General features: G+C 40.6%; 1 protein-coding gene across 3 annotated transcripts in view; it reads left to right on the top strand.

Annotated features, from left to right (window-relative positions):
- Positions 1-16,537, top strand: part of LOC136877291 (solute carrier family 23 member 2) — a 153,525-nt gene that overhangs the window by 50,651 nt on the left and 86,337 nt on the right. For all 3 annotated transcript variants that reach the window (XR_010860749.2, XM_067151219.2, XM_067151221.2), the window contains exon 2: positions 15,910-16,044. Coding sequence is in view for 2 of the 3 variants with exons in the window: in XM_067151219.2 (XP_067007320.1) it covers positions 15,910-16,044 (135 nt within the window). In the remaining variant the exon portion in view is untranslated. The remainder of the gene's footprint in view (positions 1-15,909; positions 16,045-16,537) is intronic.

Below are 16,537 nucleotides of genomic sequence, written 5' to 3'. Positions count from 1 at the left end.
TGTGTAGGCCTACGGTACCTGAAAAAGGCGATGTAAACAACGGTGCAGAAAATGGGTTCATCCCTTGAATCAAAGGTTATCTCAGAGCGATTTCGGTAATCTACTGTAAGAAATGACCCTCATCAGTTCGTTTTGGACATGCGGATGAAACCTGAACTGTTTGCCTTTCTTACGATTTGCGTCCCCTTTTGTAATAAAAAGAAATGTAAGGTCTCCTTTACCGACATCTATGACTCTATCTACCACACCCTGATGAGATGTTTGGATCTATTTGTTCGGATGATATCGTTTTCGTAAAATAGTAGTCCGTCATAATGTTAAGAAATATACAGGGACACTGTTTTATTTATGACAGGGATTCTCTCTCGTCCGTTTGCCAGCGCTGCGAGCTTGTCTCCCGCCATTTATTGTCAGATTTCATTACTACAGGATATTAATTTCCACCAATTATTTTTCGGTAGCCTACAGCGTATTTGTAATTCTTTTTCCTTCTATCATACATAGCCTATACACAAAGATTATTTTGAAAGAGAATTACAAGTGTTTCGTCGAAAGAAGTCATTATATCGTGCACAACACACAGTGTTTACCTCTGCTCTGATTGGCTGGTTCTTAAAGTTAACGTAAAATTAACCGCAAGAGCTTGGAGTTTGCAATCCCTTAATTTTACGGATTCGCAGTTAAGTTTACGTCGGCGCATTGTGAATGGATCCATTAGAAAAGATGGCCGGTAACTTCTAAGTTAACGTTAATTTTAAGTTTACGTTACGTTACGTTTGCATTGTGAATGGGGCTTTACCCATGGTATGTTATTTATCTGAGATCTAATAAGCGGAATACGAAGTTCGGTTCGTATCTTTTTATTAGACCTCAGGAGTGGAGCTTTAGTCATTCTTCGGAGGGTTTTGTTTTGAAAAGTCTATAGTTTTGACCCGTGAGTTTTCGGAATATAACACCTTGCCTCCCAGCCGTACAGAAGGCCCTGCTAAATACAGGTTTCTCTTGACGCTGCTAGAGATACATCTGTTATAGCAGAGGTCTCAGGGCTGCCACCCGTACCGCGGCTCGCTGTAAGGCTTATTCTATATTCTGCCTCCAGGTCAAGCCACAGTCCATAATTAGACCTAGATATTTACCTTTATTTGACCAAGACAGTGGGACATTGTTAATAGATACCAAGTGTAGGCCAGCGTTTGGCGGTAATTACCTGGTTGTTACAGTTCTTGACCTTCGTAAACTGGTCGTGCCTTTTACGATATAATCTACAAAATATTGCGTCAGCACGATTGCTGCATTCAATGCCAAGGCCTGTGGATAAAAAGTAAAATGGTGACTGTGTTTCGTCAGTTCCAGAACTCCCTCTCTCTCTCTCTTCCTTTTTCTCCACTATACCTCTTCATGGCTGATCAGTCTAACAAGGCCTTCTGTCACTCATTCCACCCTTTCACATCCTGGAAGAGGGCTAGGAAGTTTCTTATTTTCACGCCCTTTGTAGTCGCTGTCTTTCTTTGGCCGATACCTTCATTTTTCGAAGTGTCGGATCCCTTCCATTTTTTCTCTCTGATTAGTGTATATAGGGATGGTTGCCTAGTTGTACTTCCTCTTATAACAACAATCACCACCATCACCACCACTCACATCCTGGAAACTTCTCTATGATTTGCATTATCTGTTGCAATATTTTAAACCTGCTAGTCTCTGGTAAGACCCCAATGAAAGAAAAAGGAAATGGCGTATGGCTTTTAGTGCCGGGAGTGTCCGAGGACAAGTCTTTTGATTTGTCTCCCGTAGGCGACCTGCTTGTCGTGATGAGGATGACAAGCAGGTCCCTGTGCCAGTGAAATTAACCAATAATGGTTAAACTTCCCGACCCCGCCGGGAATCGAACCCGGGAACCCTGTGACCAAAGGCCAGCACGCTAACCATTTAGCTATGGAGCCGGACAGACCCGAATTAGAGTATGGTTTCAGTGTATGGGACCCAAACCTAGACTACCGGTACTTGATACGAGAACTGGAAAAGATCCACAAGAAAGCATTGGATTTGTTCTGGGTGATATCGGACAAAAGAGTAGTGTTTTGATGCAAACGTTGCTGGAAGGACTTGGGGGTAAGGAGCCGAGATGCTCGACTACGTGGTAAGTTTCGAGCTGTCAATGGAAAGTTAGCGTGGAATGACATTAAGAGACGCATAAGCTTGAGCGGAGCTTTTTTTTTTTTTTTTGTTTTTTTTTTGTGCTAGTTGCTTTACGTCGCACCGACACAGATAGGTCTTATGGCGACGATGGGACGAGAAAGGGCTAGGAGTTGGAAGGAAGCGGCCGTGGCCTTAATTAAGGTACAGCCCCAGCATTTGTCTGGTGTGAAAATGGGAAACCACGGAAAACCATTTTCAGGGCTGCCGACATTGGGGTTCGAACCTACTATCTCCCGAATACTGGATACTGGCCGCACTTAAGCGACTGCAGGAGCGGAGCTTTTAAAGTAGGAAAGATCATAAAATGAAGATCAAGTTGGAATTCAAGAGGGCAAATTGGGGCAAATATTCGCTTATAGGATGAGGAGTAAGGGATTGCAATAATGATCAAGGGAAATGTTCAATAAATTTTCATGTTCTTTGAAAACGTTAAAACAAGATAGGTAAACAATTTATAGGAAATCCTCCACCTGGGCGACAGCTCAAAATGCAGAGCATTGATGATTGGTGATAATGATAAACAATGTTTAATCACCCACTAGTACGAAATACACTGACTTAGCAAATGTTATGGGATAGTCACCTAATAGCGTGTGGGGCCTCCTCTGCCCCTGAGAACTGCAGTGAGACGCCGTGGAAGTGAGTCGACAAGTCTCTGGTAGTTCTCTGGACGCAGCTGACACCAAATCGTTTGCAGAGCGGCCGCCAATCCTGGTCTGTTCGTGGGTGCAGGATCCATGGCACGGAGCCTGCGTTTGCGTTCCAGGACATCCCAGATATGCTTGATAGGGTTCATATCGGGGCTCCTGGCGACGATGGGATATGAAAGGCCTAGGAAGTGGAAGTGGCCGTGGCCTTAATTAAGGTACAGCCCCGGCATTTGCCTGGTGTGAAAATGGGAAACCACGGAAAACCATCTTCAGGGCTGCCGACAGTGGGGATCGAACCCACTATCTCCCGATTGCTGGATACTGGCCGCACTTAAGCGACTGCAGCTATCGAGCTCGGTGATACTTTCATGGGCCACCAGTGCAAATATTTTATATGTTTTACACACCTTCACACCTTTAAAAAGTATGATTTGATAGAATCTGATAACGTGTTGTTTTAGTTCCGGAACTATCAACTCAATTGTCGTTACTCGCCTGTGCCGGTATTACACTCTCAGAGAACTTGGATAACAACTTTGATCAAATAATTTGATCAATGTTTGACGCCCTGTTGTAATCAAAGATATGAAATTACACTACAACAAATATCTTGGACAAACTCCGTAGTCTTCTTTCTCAGAAGGCTGTGTAAACCAAAATGGATTCTGAGCAAGCACCCGTTCTGGTTGCAAGTGCATTTGCAGTATTAATTATAGCACTACTATTAAGAAAAGTCTGAAATTTTGGGTGAGGTCATGGGTTGCGAGGAGAAGGTCGATGGGAATTGAGAATACAATAATCAATTAATCTGAAAAAGTATGAAATTAAATAGCGTATGGCTTTTAGTGCCGGGATGTGTCCGAGGACTTCGGCTCGCCAGGTGCAGGTCTTGTGATTTGTAATTATAATGAAGACGACACATACACCCAGTCCCCGTGCCAGAAGAATTAACCACTTATGGTTAAAATTCCCGACCCTGTCGGGAATCGAACCCGGGATCCCTGTGACCAGAGGCCAGCGCGCTAACCATTTAGCCATGGAGCTGGACAATTTGAAAAGTCCGGAATCATACCGGAGATACCAAGAATGGATACGGACACATTTCAGAAGTTAGTGGTGAAGCAAAATACCTATTTGAGAAATGCTATATGTTTAGAATAGCGGCTGACATTAACTCTTCGTTTTCTTGCCACTTCAGCACGTCCAAATATACACTTAAGAAAATGGAAATTGCAACACCATGAAGGCATTGGTCGTTTGTGTTGATTTTCAAGATATGGAACGATGCCATGTAGGTATGTAAACGATCATTTAAGTTTCAGACCCATTGGATTGTTGCTACAGGTCTCTCCACGTGATTGGTCACGGAGGAATCAACTCCAGTATACGGACTCTGGTGTAGCGTAGTTGACTTGCAGTCTGTACAGTGAAGTGTTCCCCGTCAAACATGCCTCGACGACAGTGAAGAGCACGCTATCAACAACTGTCGCCTTTGAGAGGGCTCGGATAATTGGGCTGTGTGAGGCTGGATTATCGCTAAGGACTGTCGCTGCACGTGTTGGCCGACAGGCATCTACGGTACAACGTGTATGGCAGCAGTGGTCAAATTAAGGTACACACACTCGTAGACCTGGCACAGGCCCAGCGCGACAGGCAATTGTGAGAGAGAAATGCCGCATCATTCGGATGGCCCGACGAATTCATCAATGTATTGCAGCTCGTGGTGGGCACATCCTGTATTGATTGTTGTCCAAACTTGCGGTCAGAGGGACCTGAAAGTGTAATCATCGAAGCACAACTGACCACTCGTCCTGCATGCTCAAGTGTAGCAACGTAGCACCACTCCTTCTGGGTGTTGCAATTTCCATTATTTTCAGTGTACATACAATATATTGCACGTATTCCGGGAATTACGATTGAAGATGTGAGAAAAATAAACGTTCTTGGGACCTAATACTTGGTTGACAAGATGAGGGTATCGCTGATATTACTGTATGTTTTCTTCTTCTTCTTTATCTGTTTACCCTTTAGGATCAGTTTTTCCCTCGGGCTCAGCGAGGGATCCCACCTCTACCGTCTCAAGAGCAGTGTCCTTCAGCTTCAGACGCTGGGTCGGGGGATACAACTTGGGAGGATGACCAGTACCCCGCCCATGCGGCCTCACCTGCTATGCTGAACAGGGGCCTTGCATGGGGATGGGGAGATTGGAAGGGACAGACAAGGAAGAGGAAAGGAAGCGACCGTGGCCTTAAGTTAGGTACCATCCCGACATTTGCCTGGAGGAGAAGTGGGAAACCACGGAAAACCACTTCCAGGATCGCTGAGATGGAACAGAACCCACCTCTACTCATTTGACCTCCCGTGGCTGAGTGGATCCCGTTCCAGCTCTCTTACCACTTTTCAAATTTCGTGGCAGAGCCCGGAATCGAACCCGGGCCTCCGGGGTTGGCAGCAAATCACACTAACCACTACACCACAGAAGCGGACTATTATGTTTTATGGTTGCAATTCTAACACTAAGATTCACTAGGCATAGATAATAAAAATGTAACAATGTCAGAAATTAACTTAATCTTTTCAGCCAAATATTGAGTCCTGGGAACATTTTTTTTTTTTACATCTTCAACCGTAATGACCCTTAAGTTAATTTGTAATATCGCTGTACTTCTTTAATCGCAACTCTCTGTGTTATAATGCTTAGACTCCGTGTCATACTGTACAGCAAGTCTTTCTCCTCATAGAATACTGCAGCGACGCTCCAATTTACTTATTGGCCATTTTTACCAGGTTATCGTTCCCCTTTATCACGAAATCTTTGATCAAATATAACATGGAGAAACTCGTCAAAGACTGATCCAAGATGGTTTTCATCCAAGCTATTTTATCAAAGATTATCAAATTTCTTTGATCCAAATTATATGAATCCAAATTGTTGGATACCGGAGTAATGCGAGTCTAAGCGTAAGTACGCACCAGTATTGATTGAGTTGTCTCTGCCCTCATGTACTAAACACTGCTGCCCAACCGTTGACGCGATGTACAAAACAAACCTACAGGCCGGTTGACAATGCTTGTTCTAGTTCATTGACGGTGTAGGCAGAGTTGGATAAAGTTAATTAAAAAGTTAACTTTTTATTTGTTAATTCGCTGATTAAAAAGTTACCTTCGATAATTGTCAAAGTGTTATTTTGTTAAATTTTAACGCAAGTTAAAATTATCCGTCAAAAGTTAGCCATCCGAAAATTTTACTTATGTTTAAGTATTATAACAGGCATTGAACCCATAATTCTACCTTGCTAAAAATTTCAACTACAAGATGGAGTGCAACCATATTTTTTATTGCAAGCTCATCTCGCGTTCTGTGGCGTAACAATTCACAGTGGGGAGCGAGCCACCGGACATTTGAATGAGGTCGGAACCTTTTGGAAGACCTTGCGTAATTAACAATGCAATTCTGGATAATAACCCTCATTGCGAGAGATTTCGGCCGTGGCATCAACAAAGAAATAAATAATTAAGAATTTTGGGAAATATCTGATGAAGCTGAAGTTCACAGGGCTCAAATGAGTTTAATTAGGTTCGGAGAGAAGTTGGCATCTATGTTGGCCGAGAAGGAAGCACGTGTCAAGGATATACTGTACAAATACGCGAGAATTCTCCTGCATGAAATTAATTAATTACACCCGTTAAAATAACAGGAAAAATCAGCAAACAAACCATCATGACTGGGAAAATAGGTGGAATCTCTGGAGTGAGTCTCGAAGAAATCGGTCCAGTGGTCGTCAATTGGAATGATTGCACCACAGTAGATAACGCCAAGCAGAACTTCCCTAGAAAAGGCTTAAATACCTCCTCTTCAACCAACCATTCTATGTTCCCAGAGCGTGAACCTACGTCAGGCAACATTAAGAAGTAGACTTAAAGTGGGCGAAATAGACATGTAGAATCTCTATAGCCAGTTCGCTTGCGGGATGAATATTTTACCAAGTGGTAAATGGTGAACGAAGACAAAGCTATTGACACATTGTAGTTACGACATCCATCCCGCTGGGGGAGAAAATCATAAGTTAAATAATTGTAGGATTCCTGAACTTCTGCGTAGGGAGACAGCAGATTCATAGATAGCTCTTGTGAACTATTGTGGACATTTTTATTTTTGGTAATCGATAAGGGAGAACTGTCGTGGGTTCGCCATGATAAGCTTGTATCTCACGGTCAGTTACACCTGTGGAACATCTGGAGAAGAAGGAGTTGGAGATCTCCACAAACTGTATTAGTCGAGTTCTCGACGCGAAGCGAGGCGGTTTAATTGTTATATGGGTATAGAATAATTTATTTAACGTGTGTTGCTTCAAGCCAAGTGTAAAATTTGTGTATTTATAAGGTAATGTTTAAGAGAAGAATGTGTCCTGCAATTATGAAGGGCTAAATTGGAGGTGGCTGGCACAAGATGAAGCCGAGATAATGCCACCCTAAACGACTACAATTGCAGGTCTGTCTAATTTAAATTTTATGTTTTGTAGTTAGAGATGTAAATGCTCGTCCCTTTTTTAATTAATCAATTAATAAATCATAACATCGCGTTGTATATGTGGCGTGTGTAATCAAGTATATTGTGATGATGAGGAAGTGTTTTATCGTTATTTCATTGTAGATGCGAATGATCTAGTATTTATGTCAGCCCGCGAGACTTTATACCATGTTTAAAGTTCTTAAAATGTGTTTAAATTTCTTATTTTTTTAAAAGTGAAGTTATATATTGCAGTGAAAATCATTGAAATAATGTTCGGACCAGTAAAAGTTACGATAATGACAACGATAAAATGAACGTTATGAGTTTGATAAAATCAAATATCAAATTATCCATTAATAATAATTAATAATAATCATAATAATAATAATAATAATAATAATAATAATAATAATAATAATAATAACAATAAGGAAGATGTTAACGGTAGAGTAAGCCTGTATTTTATTAGTGATGTAGAATAAGCAGGATGCGGAGGATAAGAGGCCCTGTATTTCGACGTAGAGGAATTTTTGTGACATGGTGTGTAGGTTGAGATGTAATATTTCTAAGACAGGCTGTATAAGAGGAACGATGTCCCGTAGAAATCCAGAACGATTGATGAATATAAAGGTTGTCAAAACCAAGTGAGCGTGTTGTAACGCCTTGTATTAAAAGTTTCAAAGGCAGAGGAAGCCTGTATTTTATGAGTGATATAGAAAAAGCAGGATGCCGGGGATAAGAAGCCCTGTATTTCGACGGAAAGGAATTTTTGTGACATGGCGTATAGGTTGAGATGTAATATTTCTGAGACAGGCTGTATAAGAGGGACGATGTCCTGTAGCGATCCAGAACGATTGATGAATATAAAGGCTGTCAAACCCAAGTGAGCGTGTTGTAACGCATATTTTAAGTAAAAGTTGCTGTTCCCCCATGATTACTATTTTACGTAAGACCGTAGGTAACGGCAATTAAGTCTAAGTGACTATTCTATTTGATACCAGCGAAATGCATTTTGTGATAGCCTACCTCACGCACAAAATACATTCTGATACACGGTCAAGATAATACTTGATTATACTAAATAGAATTCTATTTTGTATCTTTACGAGACGAAGGATCGCTGACTAGAAACATTGCGGGTGTGAAAAATGAATTTTTATTAGAATAAGGGTTCAGCTTGAGTAGCTGGATGGGGAGTTACTTCAGTGGACAGTTCACGGTGATACCTGTTTGGAGTGTTAATATGGAAGGCCAGTTTGGAGCCTCACACTCGAGTTATGCCGTGAATATCATGATGGTAGTGATTTTTGTTTTCAGTGATATTACGTAATATCAAACGAGAATTGAGTTTATTTTTATTTAGCAAACTTCACTGCATGTGTTGAGATTGTATTGAGGAATAGATTAAACTATTCGGACATGTTGTTTAATTTCGATTTCACGCTTTATTGAAGGAAATAGATTGTATTGTATTGTATTGTATTGTATTGTATTGTATTGTATTTCGCCCAACTGATCATACAGCGACACAGGACACGTCAATAATCATATTTACAGTAATAAAGGATAAAACAGTAATATACATGCCATGGTAAATAAAGAGAAATATACAATGTGGTATAGAGGCACAGATTAAAAAAAAAGTGATACATAAGTTAATTTTCAAGAGCTAAGTATTCTTCAATAGAATAAAAACAATGGTTAGAAACAAATTTGAATAATTCTTAAATTTTGAACATGGTTTTATCTGCTTAATGTAGTCTGGTAATTTATTAAATAAATGTACTCCTGCATAACTCAAACTTGACTCATATAGCTTAGTTTTGTGTGGTTCTATGTGCAGACTGTGTCTATTTCTAGTATTATACCTATGTACATCAGAGTTTATGGTGTAACTGTTTACATTCTCCTTCATATATACAAGTGTATGGAAGATATAAAAGCTAGGCAATGGTAAAATAAAATAGAGTTTAAAGTATTTCTTGCAGCTTGTCCTCCTGCCGACACCGGCCATTCCTCTAATTATTTTCTTTTGTTACTTAAAGATGACTTCGCTATATCGTGAATTCCCCCAGTAAATGATTCCATAGGTTAGTATGGGATGGACATATGCAAAATACATAATTTGGCAAGCCTCTAAATTAAAACTATTTTTCAAAGATATTATCATGAAATACAGTAATATTTCCAGGTTCGAGTTCATTTTTGTAGGTAGCGAATTTCACTTCATGTGTTAGAGTTTCAACGAGGGTCAGATTGAATTATTCGGACATTGTATTAAAATTTCGATTTCGCCTGGCAGTATGAATGATGTGTAGATACCATAACGTTGGCTCAACGATAAATTTAGGATGCTGCGTGTATTATATAACTTAAGGATGAGTAGACACAGTAACGTTGGCTCAACGACAGGATTAAGATGTCGTCTGTACGTAGCCAAATTACAGGTTAGGCATTTTTGCGAATCGACTTGTACGATGTTAGTGTTTGCAGTGGTGGATACGAATGTGAAAGATATTAGCAGGTACTATTCAGGCCATGTTTCGGCATAATTCTTACTAGCCTGAGGGTGCTCTCGTAATAGTAATGCATCCGTAGCGTCATGACTGTAAGGGTTGTCCCACGTGGAAACCAGGCTAATGGAGACTGACCATTACTGCTTAGTCGCGCGTGTTCAAGTCGAAGAACTTTCTTCTTTTATTCACTTTTCTTTACTTTAAGATTTACTGTTCGGGTGTCCGACATTATGAAAGTGACGTGTGTTGACACTTAGTTGATTTATGTAGGATTTACACTACGAATGCGGTTTCGTCAGCTGTTAATATATATTTTATTTTCATTTTTCGTTATCCACATTATTTATGTGAGACGTTGATCTACCGATCGTTTGTAGTTAAGTTTAATGAGATAAGTGTAGGTAGACTGATACCATGTAAAACCATCTTCAGGGCTGCCGACAGTGGGGTTCGAAGTCACTATCTCCCGAATACTGGATACTGGCCGCACTTAAGCGATTGCAGCTATCGAGCTCGGTCAGCCAATTTTTATGTGGTTGAATGTACCTTTCACTTTTTACCTTTTGCCATACAAGAAGTGTTAATCATGTAGCGTGGTGCTTCATTGTTTAGTAGGGGAATAGAAAAAAAAAATACTTGACCTTGTCACCAAAAGTCACATTTGCAGCTTTTGAAGCGTTAAACGTGACATCGTGAACACTGTCAGCTTACATCTAGCACTATGCCTTTTTCCTCGACGATAAACCGCAGCAAAGGTTTTGCAGGCTCCGGCAGTTTAGGAGTTGTTTTGATAGCGGGCTGCAGTGTACTTAGTTTGATTTTTCGGTGCAGCCGCAATTTACGCTTTGCCGGTTATTTGCTGGTGGGGCCGCAATATACGTGAGATCATCAATTTTTGTTCCCGATTCCCTCCAGAACAAAAAACGTAAGAAGTAAGATTTAATTATTAATGTTATTGGTTCTTACGTCCCACTAACTATTTTTACGGTTTTGGGAGACGCAGAGGTGCCGGAATTTTGTGCTGGAGTTCTTTTACGAGCCATTAAATCTACCGACATGAGGCTGACGTATGTGAGCACCTTCAAATACCACCAGACTGAGCCAGGATCGAACCTGCCAAGTTGGGCTCAGAAGGCCAGTGCTCGACCGTCCTATTACTCAGCCCGGCATCAAGATTTAAACATGCCTATTCCCTCCCACACGTCTTTCTTCCTGTACAAGGTTTAGGATTGTGAAATCTGTGTAATATCGATAGAGGGAATCAGACAACACCAAAAGATAAATAACGTCAAAAAGTGTTGCAAACAATCAGTAGAAAGGATGAATATTTTGGACATTTTGGAATAAAGCAATTCTGTCAATATTAACTGTATCTGAAAAAATAAGATGCTTTGAAAAATGATAAGATCGTCTAATGAAAATGTTCTTGGTGAAATAATATAGGCTACAAACAAAATGTGTGTTAATTTACTTGCAACAAAATTTTATAATCTTGACAGAATATACAAAAGTAACTGTAGTTGCAAGATGATGAGATACCCTGTCAATGAGTCCTTTTTCACAACTACCTGAAGTATACATCACCAATACCCTCCACAAGGTTTTGCAACATAGAAATATTAATCTTCCTCCATGCCTTCAATTCTTTAACACACTGCTTTTATCCTTGACATACAGTCCTGCAAAGAATTCTGCACAAGTTTTCCACATAGGGTTAAGGTCTGGGGAAATGGCTGGCCACTCCATTACATTAACACATTTACTTTGAAACCACTTCTTGGTGAACTTGGCATGATAAATTGAAGTTGTGGTGTACTGTTCACTTTAAGAACAGTTCCGAGTCTGGAATAGTTCCAAAATAACTGTTGTTTATATTCTGCCCATATCTAATGTATTAGCAACCAAATCAGTTGGGCTTCTAACAATGTGCCCCGCCTCGCTCATTTTTTCCACAACTGTCTTCACACCCAAACCAAACCCCATGGCACTACAGCCCTTGAAGGGCCTTGGCCTACCAAGCGACCGCTGCTCAGCCCGGAGGCCTGCAGATTACGAGGTGTCGTGTGGTCAGCACGACGAATCCTCTCGGTCGTTATTCTTGGCTTTCTAGACCGGGGCCGCTATCTCACTGTCAGATAGCTCCTCAATTCTAATCACGTAGGCTGAGTGGACCTCGAACCAGCCCTCAGGTCCAGGTAAAAATCCCTGACCTGGTCGGGAATCGAACCCGGGGCCTCCGAGTGAGAGGCAGGCACGCTACCCCTACACCACGGGGCCGGACTGTCTTCACACCCAGTGCGTGAGCTCAAGTCTCCAATGTAGCATTCGCATCTCCATCATTTATGATGTGTTTGTTTGTGTTTCGATGTTGCTTGATCTATATTCTGTTATATAGAGAGCACTAGGATGTTCGATAGATCTTTGTTGAAGTGTATGGGTTGATTGCAGAGAACTCTGATGACTTGTCATTTCATCTATCCCACAATTATCCTACTACGGACATCGGGAAGGATATTTCCTTCACAACTAATAACCTAACCAAGGAATTTAAACTTCATTGTATTGAGTATTGTTTCATCAATATTGTTTTAAGACCCACTTTCGATATATTCCGTTTTCTGATTATTAAAGCATCATTCCATTGGTGTCGAGGCTGTATTTGTAGTTCTAGCTCTGTACTTAATAACAGTGGGTCACTCACACTATCGCAAACAGGCCGAGTGGGATGCTAGGTATATTGCTATCATTGCTGGCCACAGCGCGCCAATGAATCAACAAACTGTTCAGTTTTGTGGAGTGGACGAAAATGTTGTGTTATACTTTCATCATTGATGAGGAGGGTTATGCCCTTGATGGTATTGATCTCCCTCCTATCCTAGCTCACTATCATACACTGTCATATGACCAGATCAAACTATCGTTGTTCAAGGACAGCAAAATGCATGGAACTTTTTTCCTGGAACTTTAAGGCCCCTTTCAGACGATCCACCGCTTTCCATGCCACGCCACTCCACTCCACTTCTCAGACACTCTGTTTTTTCTTGTTGTCCACTTCTGGCAACTTCTAGTCCCCAGCACATCTTTTGTGTCACAGTTTGACTTTGGGCCATGGATACGAATGTTATCCTTGCAATTTATACAATTTATATTCTTACAACAAAATTAACAGAAACTAACAATAAACAAACCAAAAATAATAAATATTCAGACACACAATTGTAAAAAGAACAGATCTGTTGAATCTATTTTCTAAGAAGCCTCAAAAATTGGTTTTTAGATTGCAAACTGAACATACCATTCACTGTAAAACTGTTGACCTTGATCATATTATTCTTGTTCTGTATTTTAATGTAAGATTTTGTAGTGTACTGCAATCTGAATATCATCATAATTCACTTGTATCAGTGTACTTATAATGCATGCGCGTACCAGACATGCACAAGCACCGTCATTATGTTCTATCATAATTTTGTAACTATAACCCCCCACATCGCCTAATCCTGGCTATGCTACTGACACATAGTAATAAAGTTGTTGCCTTACCTGCAATTCCCAGCTTGAAAACCTATTTTCCCATTTATTATTTTTTTTGTGGAAAGATGTGCATTATAATTATAATTATTTCTTTTGTCCCACATTGTGGGCTCGTTAATTATTTGACATTAATTATTTGCTTCTTTATTCCTGTCATCTTCAACACAATTAAATGAAACACATGCACTGTCCACTGCAATGATGCAGAGGTGACCTTGATTGCATCAAACAGAGCGCACTGTGTCTTGCTCATCATGTTAAACATCCATACAAAACAAAATCATTTGTATCATGGTGAGACATAAGGCACTCAGCCAGACAGTGAGACATTGTGGGCATGCACTGTTCAGCTCTTGTTTTAGCAGCAACGTGGACATCGATAGCGACCCACTCGACATGTTTTCACGCTTAGATCGAAGGATGACATCATCAGCATATAAAAGAGACCGTGAGTGAGGCGACTGGAGATCATCAGTTATTGTATCCATACAGAAGATAGTGTGGGAGAGAGCTGAGCCTTGGATAACTCCTACCCTGATGTTAAAGGGATGATAACTCTCCAGCTGTAAAACTGATCACACCTTTACCATTGCAGTACAGAAGTTTTGTGCACTCGATATAGGCTTCAGGGAGGTTGTATGTGCGCAATTCGTTTCAAATATCGTGGGGTATGCTGTCAAATGCCTTTTCGAGGACTACAAATTCCACATGGACCATTTTCTTCTTAACTAGCAGGATGTACCCATCAATGCAGGCCAATTCCAGTACTTCATCACCAGGGATATAAGAGTAGGAGTCAGTGTAGAGTTGTTGGAACAGAGATGTTTGTGTTCAAAGAGAGTGCGTTATCGTAGTAAAGTGCTGGAGTGTCCAGAGAGTGTTGTCATGGTGGACTGTTAGAGTAGTGTATCAGAGAGTAATGTTCAAGTGTTGTCGTTGTTGTGTTATTGTCGAGTGATATGTGTTGAGTAGTTCAGTGTGTGGAGCAATCACACTGATTGTGAGTTAATTGTATTACGTTGATAGTGTATAGCAGTCGTGTGGCTGTGTAAGTTACCAGTATTGTTTGGAGTAAAGCCAAGTGAACAGTAGTCATGTGTTGTGATAGTCAATAGAGTTGTATTCGAACCCAGTTAAGGGAACTACTGAGTGAAGAGATTGGTGCATAGTAAGGTGAGAGCTCTCAGTCAAGATTATAGAAGGATTGTCCATTCCAGATAAAGACTGTTGTGCTGGAGACCTGCTGTGAAGACTTACAAATAGCCACTAATTAGTGAACTGTTGTCATTTATTTTCAAGAATAATTGTATGTGTCTGTATTAACTGGGCCATCTTACATAAATTAGATTGTTAAAACAGACAATGTTTTATTCATAACAATACATACATACATACATACATACATACATACATGTATGTATGTTCAGTCTTCAGTCCTAAGGGTGGTTGGATCCTCAACAGCTCTGCCATCAGCTGTCATAGATGGCCTAGACATCACTGAAGAGGCGTACTAGGGAAATGAGGAGTGAGGTAGTTTCCCCTTGCTTTCCTCACCAAGCCAGAAGTTGCTATTACATATCAGTCTGCCAAGCCCACTGAAATGCATGCACCAACCGACCCTATGAGCAATATTTTCACACCATTCATAGCAGGGACTGGCTGCAAAAGGAATGGCATTACTAGCATCACTCATACCTCAGTCACTTTCATATTGTCAAAGCCAAGAATATGACAGAGACAGATCAATGAAAGTAACAAAATTACTCTAGCACATACATACATACATACATACATACATACATACATACATACATACATACATACATGCATACATACATACATACATGCATACATACATACACACATACATACATACATACATACATACATACATACATACATACATACATACATACATACATACATACGTACATACATACATACATACATACATTATCAAATTCATAACTTATAATATTATTTTGACTCGTACATGTTGCGGGAGACACCACTCCCTTCGTCAGCGATTCAGGACGGACCCAACTATCACCCGTGATATTTTATAAGCTTAGTCAATATGGATCACTGAACCAAAAATGGTCAAATTTGTTGATTCAGCTGTGAGCTTGCATTTGGGAGATAGTGAGTTCGAACCCCACTATCAGCAGCCCTGAAGATGGTTTCCCATTTTCACACCAGGCAAATACTGGGGCTGTACCCTAATTAAGGCCACAGTTGCTTCCTTCCCACTCCTAACTATTGCATTGTTGCCATAAGACCTATCTTTGAATTTATGATTTTGACCATTCTTTGGCCGATTGTTCTGTATTGATTATTACAATATTATATATTATAATATAAGACCTATCTTTGTCGGTGCAACTATAGCAACTTGTGAAAAAATTAAAGAGATATGCATCAATGCTGTGGATTGCCATATGGTAATAAATCATTAATATTACTCTCCTCTAAAGAAATATTCTTGCTCTTTTTCTGCCAGGCTGTGGGTCATGAGGCAACCGATGCTGAGCGAGGTATACCAGACAAGAATGATAAAAGGGCAGCACAATCTAATATTACTTATGGTATAGATGATGTTCCTCCATGGTATCTATGTATCTTCATGGCTCTTCAGGTAAGCTCTTGCATACTATATAATCTATATACCTGTACATAAAAAATGGTAGTACCATACCATATATAGGCTATTATTATGGAGGGGTCACCACTCCCAAAGGCATTTTATACCTATTTGCGGGTGTTATTCTAGGCCGTTCCTCTGGAGTACAGATGCTGCAAGTTTCCCTCTTCTGCCACCGATGCCGTACCGAAGTCCACCTTCTCCACCACTGATGCCGCTGGGGTCTTCACCCATACCCTGGGCTTGGGCCCTCCATATTTGTGACCCCTGGAGAGAGAGTGTCCCAGTATTTTAAAGTGCCCAGGAACTGGGCTGCCTGTTGGTCCGCGGGTTATATTGGGTATTTCCACCAGCCCTACTGAATTGTAGAGTCCCTCTATCCGCCACCCTGAGGAAATTGTGGACAGCTTTAAACACCTAGGAAGTGAATTAATGCAAAATGCTAGGGTGGACATGGAGATTAGCAGGATGGTACAGCAGAGCAATG

Source organism: Anabrus simplex, chromosome 7 (genome assembly GCF_040414725.1).
Source record: "Anabrus simplex isolate iqAnaSimp1 chromosome 7, ASM4041472v1, whole genome shotgun sequence".
NCBI classification, from domain to species: Eukaryota; Metazoa; Arthropoda; class Insecta; order Orthoptera; family Tettigoniidae; genus Anabrus; species Anabrus simplex.
The sequence above is the reverse complement of the archived record's forward strand: the minus strand, read 5'-3'. Positions and strand labels throughout refer to the sequence as shown.